This window comes from Lacerta agilis, chromosome 11 (assembly GCF_009819535.1).
Source record: "Lacerta agilis isolate rLacAgi1 chromosome 11, rLacAgi1.pri, whole genome shotgun sequence".
NCBI lineage: Eukaryota > Metazoa > Chordata > Lepidosauria > Squamata > Lacertidae > Lacerta > Lacerta agilis.
This window is the reverse complement of record NC_046322.1, coordinates 14,444,320-14,461,301: the sequence shown is the minus strand read 5'-3', so window position 1 is coordinate 14,461,301 and position 16,982 is coordinate 14,444,320. Positions and strand designations below refer to the sequence as shown.

Here is a 16,982-nt window from a genome sequence, read left to right as displayed (position 1 = left end):
ATTTGGCATGCTGCGTTACGGTCCTCTTGTAAATATTCTGTTGATTTGTATAAAATACTTTACATCCGAATCACTGTTTCTCTCTCTGTTGTCTGTGAAAGCTCAATGCGTGTAATTAAAAGGCATTAGGTATATTCCGATAATACTTCCAATTTGCAGAAAATTCCTTATAAAAACGTTGCTCCTAGGATTCCAAAAGATGGGGGACATGAAGGTGAACACAAAAATAATAGGGGGAAAAGAGGTACTTTCGAAACTAAAATGCCACAGGCATCGTCTCAATACAAATTATGAGGAAAAGAAGTAAGCTCATTCCCCCCCCCCCAGTATATACTTCTTTTTGTTTAATTGTATTGAGATAAAATTTGAAAATGTCTTAAATCATTTTTAGAAAGTAAACATGAGCTGTAATACTCTACCTGTAAAAGGATTAATTCCATTCATTGTCGTTAGAAAGTATGTAAAACATTTATTAAGGGCTTTTGCCTAGAGGCACAACATAAATAGAACAAGTCCTGCTGAAATGTAGTCAAGAGTACACATCAACCAGTTGGTAACTCGCCATGGAAATTTCAGAAATACTATTCACAGGTGAGAGAAAGTTACTTCCAATTTAGACGTCTGCACTGTACAAGAGTTTGCTCCATGAACCAACCACTGTGCAACTTGTTCTGCCTCTGGGTCTTGTGAACGTCTTGTCAGGCAAATCGAAGAGAGCACACAGAACTTGCTCCGTGAACAGAATCTTTGTTTCAAAAATAATAACAATAGTAGCAATAAGAAGGAACAGGAGCCGTCTTAATCCACCCCTTCAAATCCTTGAGCATTTTCAACAGCCATAAGAAGCTTTTCTCGCAATTCTTCAAAGGAGTCATACGGAGGTAAGTCAAGGCGATTAAAGCTGAAACAGGAAGAGGGGAGAGAAGGTGTCATTATCGTGTTCTGTTAATTTCAAATCTGCATGCATTTTTCAGGTAGCAACACTAAGGGAAAAGACTTGTGGCAACAAATGGCACTTTCACAGTTGGAATCCCAAGGCATCCTTTAAAAAGCAACAACGTATTTCAAATTCCTTGTTCTTCTTCTTTCTGAACTCCATGAATATTTGCAATTCAAAGTCAAAGCCACATCTCTCGCAGATGGCAGCTTGGCTTGGGTTCCTTTCTGCACCCCCCAAGGAATCAGCTCAGAGGAAGCCAGGGTTGTATGGCAATTATCATTCATATTTGCTTTTGCACTCCATAATGTAATAGTTAATTAATGTGTAAGCCTAATGTAAAGTGGGGGGGGGGACCCCAACCTCACAAACAGCTAAAAGTAGCTTCATCTAGTATGTTAAATTTCATCACTGTAAATGACTTAATGCTCCTTGTTTGTGACTTACCATGTATGAGCTCTGGGTAACTTCTCAGGGCTTCCCCATTGCTCTATTGTAAACAGCTGAGGACCATTTGAACCTGGATCAAGGGTAAAAAGCACACGGATGTGAAAGAGTCTCTTTGCAAATGTTGCAGCCTGTTATGGTCTACACACCAGTGGCTCTAGGAAGGTGTGCACTCTTGCTGGGCAGGGTTACAGGTTTCCCCCTGACTGCAATGTGTGTGTGTGTGTGTGTGTGTGTGTGCCACACAAAGTGGAAAAATGCTCATGCCATCGTGACCCCAGTGATGAGCAACAACCTGACAAAAAAGGGATGCCGACAAGCTTAGAAAAGGTCAGTGGAAGCATAAACTTGGCTGTTCAGGGTTTGCGTTTGCTATCTTTGCAGAATCTCTTGTCAAAAGCTAGCAGGATGCATTTGGTTTAACTCACCGTAAAGTTCAGCAAATCCATTCATAGGCACTCTTGACGTCCCAGTTACAAACTGCAATAGCCGGATACGTTTCTCAGCGTCCATCAGCAGAACAGCCTATAAGACAAGACAGTTGTGGAAACTTACGGAGGCACAACCCAAAAAACCCCCAATGTTGTCATTGATAGTGCAATCTGAGAAACGGGCAGAGAGGTCTTTCCACGAACTGTCATGCACATTTTAAGAAGTGACCAAAGGTCAACAAATGGTTAGAGGACAGAATCAAAGTTACGAAAGAAGGCAACAGTTTATAGTGAGAATTACAGTGTTACCTTCCAGTACCACTGAATGACAGGATGGTTTGGACAATATCCGTTCTTGTAGATGGTGTGCTGTCTCCAGTCATTGACATCAACATCGCCAAGGCCACACATTAGCAACTGCGGAGGAATGAATGAAGTTTTTGAGAGACGGGTAGCAGCTGCTACACTACAAGCATTTGCCATAGGTTTAACAGGCTTATCAAGATATATGTGGAAGATTCTCCCACCCTGCCACCTTCTGCCATAGTTCTTGCAGAATTTCTACCAGCAAGATACATATGGAGTCATACTCATCAAATACTACTGTCTTGATTCTTACAAAGCATGAAAAATTAACTTACACTGATGTGTAGCTGGACTGAAGCCTCTGAAAACACACCCATGCACTATCACCAAATAAAAATAATACAATTAGCTTTCTGATGCTGCTGTAAGAATGAAAGGCAACTAACCTCCAGCTCATTTTCATCAAAAATCTTTATCAGGTCAGTAGGCAGGAGCTCTGTGAAACCCTGAAAAGCACAAATACATACTGAATGAATGACAAGGTTCCTCCATTAAATAAGGCAGAGTCTGAGGTTTTTCAGTTGCAGGTACATGAGAAAACAATTCATTCAAGACGAAAGCTACAGCAAACAGTTTTTAAGTTAGAAACTTTGTGTTTCCTCTAAGACCTAAGCAGCTTATTTCTTAGTATAAAAGCAGGGGTGGGGTACCTTTTTTCTGCCTGAGGGGCAGATTTGCTTCTGGGCAACCCTCCTTTTCTGGGGGTTACATGTCTGAGGTGGGGGAGCAGAGATAAAAGTGGGCAGTGCAATGAATGCAAATTTTACTTTTGGTAAAGTAAAACAAAACAAGGAAACAGAGAAAACAGACATTATCGTTCTGATGTGACAAAAATATACTGAATGGCTACACAACTCTTTGCCATGTTGTGTTTATACATCTGTAGAAATGACTAGAATATAGTTTTCATATGCTAAAAAAAAACATCGGGCAGTTTCTTATAAAGATATTTAATTTGCAAGTAGGCTTCTTGCAAGATACACTTGTAGTTTGTTTTCTGTTGCATCCTCGCCTTTGTACCAGTATATGTGCAAATATATATATATATAATATTACAATGGTACCTCGGGTTACATACGCTTCAGGTTACAGACTCCGCTAACCCAGAAATAACACTTAAGGTTAAGAACTTAGTTTCAGGATAAGAACAGAAATCGTCCTCTGGCGGCGCAGCGGCAGCGGGAGGCCCCATTAGCTAAAGTGGTGCTTCAGGTTAAGAACAGTTTCAGGTTAAGAACGGACCTCCAGAACAAATTAAGTACGTAACCAGAGGTACCACTGTATTTGTATTTTCGTAGTCTATTCTGTTAGAGTAACACACCTTTTGGGAAGTAGTGTTACGTGGTCTCTTAAACCTGACACCGCTTAGGGCCTCAGCATGTCTTAATCTGGCCATGATTGCTTTCTGTGCTGTATCTCTGGCATATTTTGCTGATTATCTGAAGGCCACCAAAGTCTGGCTGTCCTGCTCCAATAATTACAGACCACATTGCAAAACAGAAGGGGGTTTACCGAAGGAGCTTACCTCAAGAAATGCATTCATTTGCTTCTGCACCCTGTTGACAAACCTCCACTGGATGACTAAGCTGCAGTACACAAATAGAGAGAGAAATAGCACTTTTATTAGGAGGAGTAAGAGAGATCGTTTAAATATCTTAACTACCCTAATGCTTTTCTGCTTTCCCATTTACAGCTCCAGTAATCTTTCATCAAACTAAGAAAAAATGTAAACAGAACAAATCCTGAGGCAAACACAATCCTTCCCATTTCAGCCGCAGCTCCGATATCATTTGCTGAGCTCATGAATATGTGTGTCTCTTCATTAATTTCTCAGATTTCCTTTGGGAGACCAATGAGATGGTGGAGGAGGAAAATTACTGATGAGCATAAAAGAGTAATTCAAAGGAAACTCTGTTTCACTTTACAGTTTGACATTTAAATAGCTTTGCGCACATGCTTCAAAGTGCTTCAGATATGCCCTTTCCATATTAAGAGGTATGCCATGCAGAGATGGCATGAAGTTAATCTTGCGGTTCCTATGGAGATTGTAGTCTGTTTTACCATTATTTGGCTGAAAGAAGATTAATCTCTTTATTTAAAAAAACTGCTGGGAATTTGGTGCCTCCCTTCAGTTAACATGCCTGTATTTCAGAGGAAGGACCAAACAACATGTTTTGCTGAGTTCCAGGTCATTCTTTTCCATTTTGGAAGGCTTCATTCTGGACTGTGGCTTTCTGGCTGCTATTCCACAAAAAATGCCGATTTTTCTTCAACTTTTCTTCTTCTCCTCCGTACATCTCCCAATGGTTGCTTTTTATTTTAAAAGAAAAAATGGGTTTTAATCTGGGAATGGCCTCTAGTGATGTCACCTTGGAAGTCCAGTTAGAACAGCTAAACTGCTATGGCTATTAAACACCACACTGAATACATAGACGCACACACACACACATACTCAATGTATTCCCTTTTGTTTTCATTTGTGACTGTGATTTCTGACCCATTCGGCTTCAAGTCGACTTGATATGTCTGTAAACGAAACAAAACAAAAATGCATTAGCTATAAGGAGACGTCTGTAGAAAAGTATTGCTACAGCTTTCAGGCACCAATTTATTACATTTTAATGAACAAGCTCTCTGAATTTTTAATGTCTATGGAGGGTTGTGTTTTGTTGGTCAAAATGTTTTATGCTTAAGGATGACCTCGAAGAGGACAAATGGATGTGAAGTAATGGATAAATCAGAATTCAGCACCACAATTTTGTTAGCAAATTCAAGGGAAGGCAGATTGGCATGTCATCTGCTCAGTTATAAAGAATTTTATAGTGTTCAGCAGGGACTTGGAAGGCAGCTTTTGTGGTACCTCTTCATGTGCTGTTTGGCATCTCTTCAGAAGACTCGACACAGCTGCTCTCTAATGGTCCCAGGATAAAAAGCATCAACGGTACCCATGGAATTGGCTCTTGCAGAACGGCTCGAGCATCCCATAAATAAATACATCCCAATTTAGTGATTGAGAGGCCTCCTGCTGTCAAAGGCTCCTAGACACAAGGCAGGTCCATATCTATTTATTCCCACCAATATACACCTGGCAGCCTTGCAGAGTAACAAACGTTAAGGAGGAAAAGACAGATTCTCTGTTCAAGAAGTTTACATAATGTAATGCAGGCAGTGGGAGATCCATTTCGCACATTACATTTTAGATATAAACACACAGTCAACGGGGTGCCCTCTAGATGTTGTTGGACTACAGCTCCTGTTATCCCTGACCATCGGTCATGTTGGCTGGGGCTGATGGGAATGTCAGTATTTTCATTCTCTCCAGTTGCTAGATGTGTGATACATCACATGTCTATGTGTACATTCCATGCTTGGAAAGTGTGGGAAACGGAAGCCAGTCCTATCTCTTCCATGTATTGTACTTTTGTACTCTCTCTCTCTCTCTCTTGGAGAAGATGTGTGAGGGATGCCATGATTGCTTTGTCATGTATATATTACTTAATAAACTCATATGCCACACCTAGAGATGTGAAGGCCTGGGAAAAAAACCGGAAAAATTTGGAAAAAAAGCCTTTTTTGTTTTTTTCTGAAAAATTTGAAAAAAAGAAAACATAGATTATGGAATGTTTTATTTTAACATGATGAATAAAATATTTTCAGATAAGGGGTTCAAATATTTTATAAATCATTTCTAAAAAATATGTATGGTATACATATTTAATAACAAGGCCAGTGGAAGTGATGATATTCCAGCTGAATTATTTAAAATTTTAAAGGATGATGCTGTTAAGGTGCTACACTCAATATGCCAGCAAGTTTTGAAAACTCAGCAGTGGCCAGAGGATTGGTCCATGGGTCTACATCCCAATCCCAAAGAAGGGCAGTGCCAAAGAATGCTCCAACTACCACACAATTGCGCTCATTTCACACGCTAGCAAGGTTATGCTTAAAAGTCTACAGGGCAGGCTTAAGCAGTATGTGGACCGAGAACTCCCAGAGGTGCAAGCTGGATTTCGAAGGGGCAGAGGAACCAGAGACCAAATTGCGAACATGCGCTGGATTATGGAGAAAGCTAGAGAGTTCCAGAAAAACATCTACTTCTGCTTCATTGACTACGCAAAAGCATTTGACTGTGTCGACCACAGCAAATTATGGCAAGTTCTTAAAGAAATGGGAGTGCTGGATCACCTCATTTGTCTCCTGAGAAATCTCTATGTGGGACAAGAAGCTACAGTTAGAACTGGATATGGAACAACTGATTGGTTCAAAATTGGGAAAGGAGCACGACAAGGCTGTATATTGTCTCCCTGCTTATTTAACTTATACTGTATGCAGAATTCATCATGCGAAAGGCTGGACTGGATGAATCCCAAACCGGAATTAAGATTGCCGGAAGAAATATCAACAACCTCAAATATGCTGATGACACAACCTGGATGGCAGAAAGTGAGGAGGAATTAAAGAACCTTTTAATGAGGGTGAAAGAGGAGAGTGCAAAATATGGTCTGAAGCTCAACATAAAAAAAACTAAGATCATGGCCACTGGTCCCATCACCTGGCAAATAGAAGGGGAAGAAATGGAGGCAGTGAGAGATTTTACTTTCTTGGGCTCCATGATCACTGCAGATGGTGACAGCAGTTACAAAATTAAAAGATGCCTTCTTCTTGGGAGGAAAGCAATGACAAACCTAGACAGCATCTTAAAAAGCAGAGACATCACCTTGCCGACAAAGGTCCGTATAGTTAAAGCTCTGGTTTTCCCAGTAGTAATGTATGGAAGTGAGAGCTGGACCATAAAGAAGGCTGGTGACCGAAGAACTGATGCTTTTGAATTATGGTGCTGGAGGAGACTCTTGAGAGTCCCATGGACTGCAAAAAGATCAAACCTATCCATCCTTAAAGAAATCAGCCCTGAGTGCTCACTGGAAGGACAGATCCTGAAGTTGAGGCTCCAGTACTTTGGCCACCTCATGAGAAGAGAAGACTCCCTAGAAAAGACCCTGATGTTGGGAAAGATGGAGGGTACAAGGAGAAGGGGACGACAGAGGATGAGATGGTTGGACAGTATGGTATCAGATTATTCTAATTTCTGTGAGGACAAGCAAGTCCTAGGTTACAAACTGAACTCTCCAATGCAAGAACAAGATACATTTCTTCCTTTAGGAGGTGCTGTTGTCACCAGAAAAGAAAAAGGTTTGGAAACACTCACAATAAATCAAGAAATAAGCTGACATGTGAAAGGGTAGAGAAGCTTGTTTCAATCCGAGCAAACCTTCAGTTTTTAGAAGTCCATAATAACTGTGATAATGACAGACACAACAGAGTAGATGCAGAAGCAGAGACTGAAACTGATACTGATAATTATAGCTCAGAAAATGATTCTGATTAAATTTCATGCCCATTCATTGAAACTTAGTCCCACTTCCTTCTTCAATTCTTTTTATGAGAATGTTTTTTTAAATACTGTGGAGAGGAAATATGAATAATTGTTACTTCTGGATTTTTAAAAATTGTTTTGTGGATTTTTTTTTGTTCCACATAAACTAGTAAACAGCTCAGGAGATTGTTGCTCCATTTGTTACAAATACAAATAAATATTATTTTAAAAGTAAATTCTGTTTGGATACACTATATTTTTAATATGCTAGTTGTGATAATTTTATGCCCATTAAAATTGTCCATAGTTATATTTTATGTTTCTAAAGTAACAGAATGGCTTTCAATCTGGAAAAGAAAAAAGAAGTGCTAATGTAGCATTTTTTTCATTTTTTCTGAAAATGTTCAACCCCCCCCCCCCGGAAAAAACCAGGGTTTTTTTCCGAGCTTCAAAATTTCCAGAAATTTTACATCTCTAGCCACACCTCACAACCTCAGCTTCCAGCTTTACTATGCTGTTTGAGTGTGAACATGTCTTCGGATATGTGTCGCTGCTGCGCACCGGGACTGAAGAGTTATAGACTGTCCTGTGCTGCGCTCAAGAGGGAAGACGCCTGGAGAGGTTTCTCAGTTTGGGGGCTGTGCGTTGCCCACCCCCCCACCCCCACCCCCACATTGTCTACCTCTGCTTGAAGGCATGCATATGGGAAAACGTGTTTACAAACATATGAATAAGACAGGTGAATGTTTGACAGGCAGCTGAGATGGACTGCAGCTCACATGTTGGAATATGCATTGGATGGCAAACCTGAGCTTGCCACTGTGTAACGCAGGGATGGAGGACCTCAGGCCTGGTGGACAAATACAGCCCCCCCTTCAGTCCTGGGCTTGAGACTCTCCCCATGCTATACCCATTGCTAGCTCTCCTCTCTCCTTGAGTGCTTCTACTAGGGCTGGGTGATATATCAATTTTCACCCAAAACCGGTTTGAAGTCCATATAGTGATATTGGTTTCATAATTTTTGACCTGGCAATATATTGCAAACCACGGTTGTGTGTGTGTGTGATATGCAACAATCACAAAGTGGGAAAAACCGTGAGGCCAGCCAATGCCTCTACGTGGCTCCATCATTCCCAACATTGTGATACATCTGTATATAGTAATGTTTAGCTGGTGATATATTGTGATATTGAAAACTAGATATTGCCGAGCCCTAGATTCTACCTAGTTGGAATGTGCCCGTCCAACTGTGAAAATTCCTCTTGGTTTCTTGCATAGAAGATGGCGATATGTGTTGGTTGCTTGTGAATAAGAAGCCCTTTGACTTTTGCATGGTTGAGATATAGCCTACTGGATAAAGGTTAAGATTTGCATCTGTTCCTCCTGACCTTGGCCTACAGATCACTCTCAGAAGGTCGCCCTTGGAATAATGTGGTCCTCAGCCTGAAAAATGTCCCCTATATAATGCTGCTTTCATTACATATTTTTACGTGCCAGGCAAAAACGTTTCTTTTTAACAAGGCCTTTGGCTGATTAACATTCTATGTGGTTTGTTCTTGTTTTTATTACATATTTTGTGTTCTCATTTTGTATATTTATGTTGTGAACTACCTTGCGATCACCAGATAAGTCAATACATGAAATGAGCCTTAAGGATGTTTCCAAGATGAAATATATACTTCATACTTAACGATTTGGAGTAATTTTTATGGAGGAATATGCTTGGCACCCTTTACCAGCAACATTTTTTTTTTAAAATCCATATCGCTTTTAAAGGGAAAACCCATTAACCAAATTAGTTGTTGCTCATATATCTTTCCCGCAAGGCTAGTGTTGATTTTCCTTTCGGATACGCATTGCTTCAGCATAATAATTCCAAAGTAGAATCGGAGAAAAGAGAACATTAAACTAGAGAAGTTCTTGCAATATTTACATTATATGAAGCACAAAGGAGTGATCTAAAGCTGGTAAACTAGTTATTCTGAGCTGCAGAATGCTGAATCAGGAAAATCCCACAATGATTTGCAATTCCTGGATGGCCTGATAGAAATTCAGACCGGCATTTGTAGACTAGATCAAGCGAGATAAAAGTGAAAGGAGAAACAGATGAGCCTCCTTTCAACTATAGTGGAAGCAAAGCACTCATGTCCTCCTAAAAACTGGGGATATATTCATGAAGTGTGCTCTATGATGAATCATAATCTGATATTGGTCATGGCCAGGAGAAGGAATACCCCTCCCTCTACATTGGGTAGATTGTGTTTTTATAAGGGGTCCAACTCATCACATTAACAGTTGGTAATTGTTATGTCATGCTCATATTATTGTTGTGATACATATGTCCTACATATGTAGGAAACTATGGTCACTTCTGTTTATATGTGACTACTGCAGCAAGAATACTATTAGCCCAACGATGGAAACAGGAAGAAATGCCAACAAAGGAAGAATGGCAAACGAAATTGATGGACTATGCCAAGCTGGCGAGATTAACAGGGAAAATTCGGAACCAGCAGGACCAGATTTTCCTGAAGGACTGGAAGAAATTCATCTCAGTGGAATTTGCTGCCAAGGAGTGTGGTGGAGTCTCCTTCTTTGGAGGTCTTTAAGCAGAGGCTTGACAGCCATCTGTCAGGAATGCTTTGATGGTGTTTCCTGCTTGGCAGGGGGTTGGACTGGATGGCCCTTGGGGTCTCTTCCAACTCTATGATTTTATGTTGTATTTGAAAGACAATTGTAATTATTTAACGTCGCTTGTAGGGTTACAGGAAGTTTTGTAGGGAGGATTTTACAAATTATTGTGAACAGGACTAAGAATTGTGGAGGTAAGTTTGAATCATAGCAATAAGCATAGTAACAAAATGCAGAATTAGAAAGGAATTTAGAAAACCATTAGAAGGGGCTGAAGGAAGTCTTAGGCTGTGATAGCCAAAGATTTGTTATGTTGTTTTTGAATTGTTATGTTGAAAAAAATGTGCAAAAACCAATAAAAAAGAAGAAAAAAGAAACCATGGTCACTTCTGGTACCCACTAGTGGCACTCTATAACCTTTCCAAAACTGGCTAATCTATAGTGGTGTTTGGATGCCGGAATCCTAGTACAGGTAATTTGCATCTTATGCTTATTTTGCTTACACTATCGTAGTTTTGCATTGGGGGGGGGGGGGCTGAAATAAATAAATGAATGGAGGAGAGTGGAGGAAACCCACTCTCAGTTTATTTATTTCCCACCTCACCTGTGCAAAGCTACAATCGAGGGCTTGCCCAGCTTTGGGATAACATTTGCTTTTATTTATTATTTAGTTGTGACACTGGCAGCCCACATTTCCTCCAAGGAGCTCAAGGTGGGGTACACTGTATCCTCTCCCCCTCTGGGTTTTATCCTCACATAAAAACCTCACGAGATAGGTTAGGCTGAGAGAAAATGATTTGCCCAGGCAAGCTGCATGAAAGAGCGGGAATTCGAACCCGGGTCTCCTATGTCTCAGTCCAACACTCTAGTTGCGACACCACGCTGGGGTCAAGCCTGCAGTACTATAACCTCTTGAAATGGATGGAGATTGCATGGCAGCAATGTTTGGAGTTTAAACACTTGATGGAAACCTGATAAAAAAATTAGCAAAACCCCCCCCCCCACAACCACCACAAAAAAGAGGTTCTGTCCCGCACACCCAAATGCATGGTCAAAATGGATAGAACAGAATGTCAAATGTATTAGAATGAAGAACAACACATGGATTGGTTTCTAAAAGAAATAATAACCCCCAAAATGTATTTGGGTACTGCCTGTATGAACACTTGCTACCAGAACACTGTCTGCGAAGAGGAGGAACACCACATGGCAAAAAGCTTAGAATAAACCTGAGCACCATGCCACGCACTGCTCCTTACTCATTCATTATTATTATTATTATCACCCCCTCCCCCAATGCAAGAGCCACTTAAAAAACATGAAAGAAAAACGATGTGCAAAAATTTACAGATAATTAAAAGAGGAAGCAGCAGACTGAAAGAAAGCATAAGCCTAATGGGGCAAATGCTTAGCAATAATTAGCCTGGAGAAACCACAAGCAAGAATCAAAGCCCCAGAACTGTTATCTGGAGGAGAGAGAGCAGCAAAGAGAGAACAAATGAGACTTGAGCATTTCTTTAAGCAGAAAGGGAAAAGGATGATGACAAGAGGCATAGGAGAGCCAAGGACGGATTCCAATTATCTTGTGTCCCTGTTCATCTTCCCAGGGCAATGGAAAAGAAAGAAAGGAGGGTAAAGCTCTCACATTTTTCTGTCTATATGACGCCCCCTAATTTTTGACATTTTTTAGGGGGGAAACCTATACACAGAATTGTGAAGATGATGTGGCAAGCAAGCAGCTGCTCAGGTAGCAGCAAACCATCTTTAAGGCCACATTTGAGGGTACACTTCACTAGGTCTCCTATAATGCACCTGCCCAAGACATGCATGTGATTGCAATTCACAACCTATTTACTTCAAATTAGTTCTGCATTAAAGCCAGCTGAATTTCTCTGGAGTGAATGAGTTGTAGACTACAGGTACTGTGTATACCACGGCAACTATTGCACCCGACAACACAGTTCTAATTTTGCAAAACCTTTACAAGTTGTTATGACTTTTGTCTCCTAAACTGCACACTGCTTCTCTCAACAAGAATCCCTTTGTGCAAAGCCTTCAGCTCCCCGGTGGTAAGAAAGTAAAATGAGAAACTGTTGAAGCCAAAGCAAAAAGCAAGCAAACACAGACTTTGAATGCACTGTGTTACGTTATGCTATGGTTGTCTGAATCATTATGGGGAGGGAAACTCAGATTTAAATATTCAGAATTGCTGTTTTAACTTTTAAATGATTGAAAGTCAAATATAAAATAATAGATTTCCATTATCAAGAACCTGGTGAACTGAACAAACCAAGACCTCAACCACACAGTATGGGCCTGAACATAAGGGTATAGGAATCAGAGCCCCTAAACCTTTCTTGACACAAGACAACAAAGTATGTCGCGTCTGCCATAAGAATGCAAGAACATACCCTGCTGGATCAGGCCATGGCTCAACTCATTCTACTGCTTCTGTTCTCACAGTGGCCAACCAGAAGCTCGTGGGACGCCATTAAGTCGTTCTCACTATGCAGACACATCATTTCTATATATCGTTCCCACACTGGCAACAGGGGCCTCCAACAATACTTTGGACTGGATGTATTTCTGCTGTAGTCTACTCCATCCGAAAGCAGCATTTTTTTGAGATTGTTTGAAAAAAATCTGACACTATCTTGAAGGCACTAGAAGACATTCATTATTTGGAAAATGCAGTGTGTAATGCAAAACCACTCGACTTGCTACACGCCCATTATTCATTCTGGTCTTCTACAAAAGGCCTTCATTGGAAAATCGGGACGATGCTTTGCCATTCTCCGACGCCAAGATTAAAGCATTTTATCTCAGTTGCAATCCTAACTTCTTTCCCCAATAAGGACTGCACATTGTCTCATTTGGGAACCCATCAACAGTCTTAACCAACTGCTACGGTGGTCATTGAGGAATTGTTAAGTATCTTCTGGCTAGCAGTTTTAAAATGTTCTCTTGAAATCACAGGAAAATTGCTACTGATGTTATCAGCCTCAAGTTTACACATCGAGGCCATTGTCACACATCAGGGAGGGCACAGGTTCTCCATCCCTGGGGTGAGGCATGCTCTTCAATGGCTTATGATGCGATGCTGAATACATACCACAGGGAAACATCTCAAAAGAACAAATGCAGTAATTGGAACAACTGTCACATACCTGCCCAAAGTTTTCTTCATCTATGCAAAACATGAGATCCAGCTCTGTGGGGTCATTTTCCAGGATCCACTTCAAGGAGTTGTAATATTCACTGTCCTATAAGTAATGGTAGCGGTTCCCATTAATCATTTCCACCCAAAAAGACAGCAAAAGACTTTACAGCAATTAGTGGGTAAGAAAAATAACAAAATTTTATTATGTTAACTGCAACTCCTGACAGGCAGGATTGATAATCTGAAGCTTCCAGCATGTCTCAGCTAGCGCAGAAAACAGCTTTTTGATCTTATTAGTTATTCTGATACCTTGTCATTGTTTTTAAAATGTGTGTTTATTCTGCCTTGGTTTGCCATTATTCACAATGGCACGGCCAGCAAAGGGTTTATAGTATGGAGGGATCCAGTGGTGTCCTGTGTGTTGATGGAGAGCTCTTTGACCCAGCAGGGGTTTCCATCAGAGAACAGGGGGAGAGGCACTTTCTGCTGGTTTTTGCTTCATGCAGTCGCCCCCCTCCCGCCCCCCTTTTCCACCTCCAGCGGGTTAAAGGACCCTTTGGAACAGCAGAGGAAGTGGCGGAGAGGAAAGTGCCAGAAGGAGGGGGGAATAGGCAAGAATTGCCTCTCGCGCTGTTCCACTGATGAAAGCCTTTGCTGGATCAAAGAGCCTCCTTTCAATGCAAGGAAAACAATTCAGTACAAACCTATATGATGTAGCACGGCAAGAATAAAAATACTGGCATACACCACCCACTGTTTTGTTTTGTTCTGATCCATTAATATTTGAATCAGGCGCCTTTCTGCTCTGTGCGTGCATTATTTGGGGTTGCTGGCATCTGTCTGTCTCGAGAGACAATGGAGTGAAGTCAGACTGCCGCAAAGACTAGAAGGAGGCTGCATTTTAAGTTGTATGTTAAGCCTTATTTTAATTAATTGTTTTTTCTTTTTTCTATTACATTTTATTGTAATTTATATTTGGTGTTAGCCCATAGCTGTCAACTTTTCCCTTTTTCTTGCGAGGAATCCTATTCGGAATAAGGGAATTTCCCTTAAAAAAGGGAAAAGTTGACATCTGTGTGTTAGCCGCCCTGAGCCTGGCCCTGGCCAGGGAGGGCAGGGTATAAATAAAAAATAATTTATTATTTATTATATTTATTTAATAAGCACACACAGAATCATAGAATTGTAGAGTTGGAAAGGACCCCCCCTGGGGGTTAATCTAGTCCAACCCCCTGCAATATAGGTAAATGCAGTTGTCTCATAGGGGGGTCGAACCTGCAACCTTGGTATTATCAGTAGCATACTCTAACCACGTGGTTAGAGCTATAACCACACTCCTAGCCTTTCATCCAAGAAGGTATGGCTTATTTATTAATTGACACATTTATATTCCAACTTTCTGGTGCGAAAGCAGCACTCTGGACAGCTTAGAAGATTAAAAAGTAGGATTTAAATCACCCCCCCCCCAGCTAGGTTTCCTCTCAATAGGCAGAGAAATAAGACTTCTCAGCACCACTGGGTGAGAATTTGAACCCAGGCCTCTCCAGCCCATGTGTATCACCATGGCATGTAATGCAAAACCAAAGCAGAGCTTAAGCGTATGGCTGCTTTGCCTCCTCCCCTGGTGCTGCTGCTGCTTCGATGCCAATAGCAAAATCATCGTTCGGCTTGGCATTAGGTGTGAACCAGGAATCATGATCCGTCTCGCCCAGAAAAAGCACGGGCAGTAAGCCAGGAGCAAATCTTTGCAGCGGCTTGTGGTTTGTCTGGAAAGGCCGAGGTTTTTACAGTGAGCCGCTTGCACATTCGAAAGTACCGAGCAAAAAAAATATTGCATAAATCTTTTACTGTTGAATTTAATTGCATTAAGGGGTGCACATTGCTACCTTGTCAGGCAAGGGAACAGCTCACTGAAGAAAGAGAAAGAACGAAAGCTAAGGAGCACTTTTGTCCTGAACCTCAATAATGCTACCCTTGTGCCTCAAACTGTGAAGCTTCCAGGAAGTACTGGCATTTAATAATTTCCCCAGAGGAGGAGGAGAAACACACGTAAATGAAAACACTAATAAGCTTTCCAAGTGTTCCACTTACCACAGACTCCATGTCTTTTAGGGTTATTGGCTTTCCCAGCATCATCTTGTAGAAAGGCCTAATGAAGAAACCTGCACACAGGCAAAGTAACAAAGTTTAATTTTAAAATGGTAGCCTCTCTCTAGAGCAATATATAAAAGAAAGGGGAGTTTTCAAATATCTAGGCAAGGCAGCCATAGCAAAGCTGCCGACGGGACTGGAGAAAAAGAGAAGCAAGACAAAAATATGACGGCAGACTGTCGAGAGAAAAACAACACACCCATCATTGTCAGCTGAAGGGACAGCATATCCAAGCAGTATATTCAACACTGGACATTTTGCAGGGATTAACAACCCACGGAGTGATAACTTGAAGTGAAGCCAAGAGCTATGGGACACAGGCACTTGGTCCCTCTAATCCTTAGGTAGAATCCTGGTCAAGAATGTTGCTCTCCCCAGGGCAGTCCTGGGTGCGTGTGTGTGTGTGAATCGGAGCAATTGCCCTGGGAACTGCACTTTTGGGGTCCCTGTGCCTTAACGTGGCAACAGCAGCAGCCTGCTGCCTGGGAGGGGGTCCCAAATGGCAAACAATAGCCGTGTGGGAAGGAAGCCCTTTTGCATCTCTGGGAAAGGCAGGTGGGAGGAGGGGCAGGGCCCCATTGCCGCAAGCCCAAAGCACAGGGGAAGGAGAAGATGGAGACTGGTGGAACAGAGAGTCACTGAACCTACATAACTTACACAGCTCTTCAGAAAGCAAAGTTAAAATGTCAGTTTATAGCCTAGCGATGTTTTGCATAACTGCCGCTTTGCTTTAGCCCGCAATGAGTTAGCACTTTTGTTCCTTGATCTAAGATGCTGGATTAAAGATTTTGGGTATAAACGTTCATGTCTGAGTGATTGCGCCATTTGATGCATAAAGTGCATACCATTATGAAATGGTACGTGCAGGGGTTAAGAACAGGGGTCAGCAAACTTTTCCAGCAGGGGGCCGGTCCACTGTCCATCAGACCTTGTGGGGGGGCCAGACTATATTTTGGAAAAAATAATGAACAAATTCCTCTGCCCCACAAATAACCCAGAGATGCATTTTAAATAAAAGCACACATTCTACTCATGTGAAAACACACTGATTCCCAGACCGTCTGCGGGCCGGATTTAGAGGCAATTGGGCCAAATCCGGCCCCTGGTCCTCAGTTTGCCTACCCATGGGTTAAGAAGATCGTTCAGGAGCTGCAAACTGTGCACCATCTCAGTAAGCCATATTTTGACTTATTAAGAGGTGCAAACCAGACCAAGGGCAGTTTCCAAAGGGGAAAGGTACATAAGGTTACACAAACAACAGATTTTTTTTAAAGGTGACACCATTTTGGTAGGGCGTTTTACACAGCTGCTGCTTTTGCAGCGCTACCTTAATAAATTCTTTGCTTTCCCCAAGGCGTTTATATGGAGGAAAGATATTGCTACTCAGCAGAACCTCTGAACTATTTACATCGCTCATTTTATTTTGCTCCATGAAAAAGCCAGTGATAAGCGGTATGGCCATAAAACAGCGAGAGGGCAATATAG

The 16,982-nt window shown here is 41.4% G+C and overlaps 1 protein-coding gene across 15 annotated transcripts in view; it reads right to left on the bottom strand.

The window, feature by feature from the left end:
* Nucleotides 1-323: 323 nt before the first annotated feature.
* Nucleotides 324-16,982, bottom strand: part of NEDD4L (NEDD4 like E3 ubiquitin protein ligase) — a 253,666-nt gene continuing 237,007 nt past the window's right edge. For all 15 annotated transcript variants that reach the window (XM_033164293.1, XM_033164294.1, XM_033164296.1 and 12 more), the window contains 9 exons: nucleotides 15,438-15,508; nucleotides 13,354-13,449; nucleotides 4,634-4,707; nucleotides 3,707-3,767; nucleotides 2,568-2,627; nucleotides 2,125-2,232; nucleotides 1,813-1,909; nucleotides 1,385-1,457; nucleotides 324-901 (listed from right to left, as the gene is read on the bottom strand). In XM_033164293.1, the coding sequence (XP_033020184.1) occupies nucleotides 799-901; nucleotides 1,385-1,457; nucleotides 1,813-1,909; nucleotides 2,125-2,232; nucleotides 2,568-2,627; nucleotides 3,707-3,767; nucleotides 4,634-4,707; nucleotides 13,354-13,449; nucleotides 15,438-15,508 (743 nt within the window). In that variant the 3' untranslated portion in view covers nucleotides 324-798. The remainder of the gene's footprint in view (nucleotides 902-1,384; nucleotides 1,458-1,812; nucleotides 1,910-2,124; nucleotides 2,233-2,567; nucleotides 2,628-3,706; nucleotides 3,768-4,633; nucleotides 4,708-13,353; nucleotides 13,450-15,437; nucleotides 15,509-16,982) is intronic.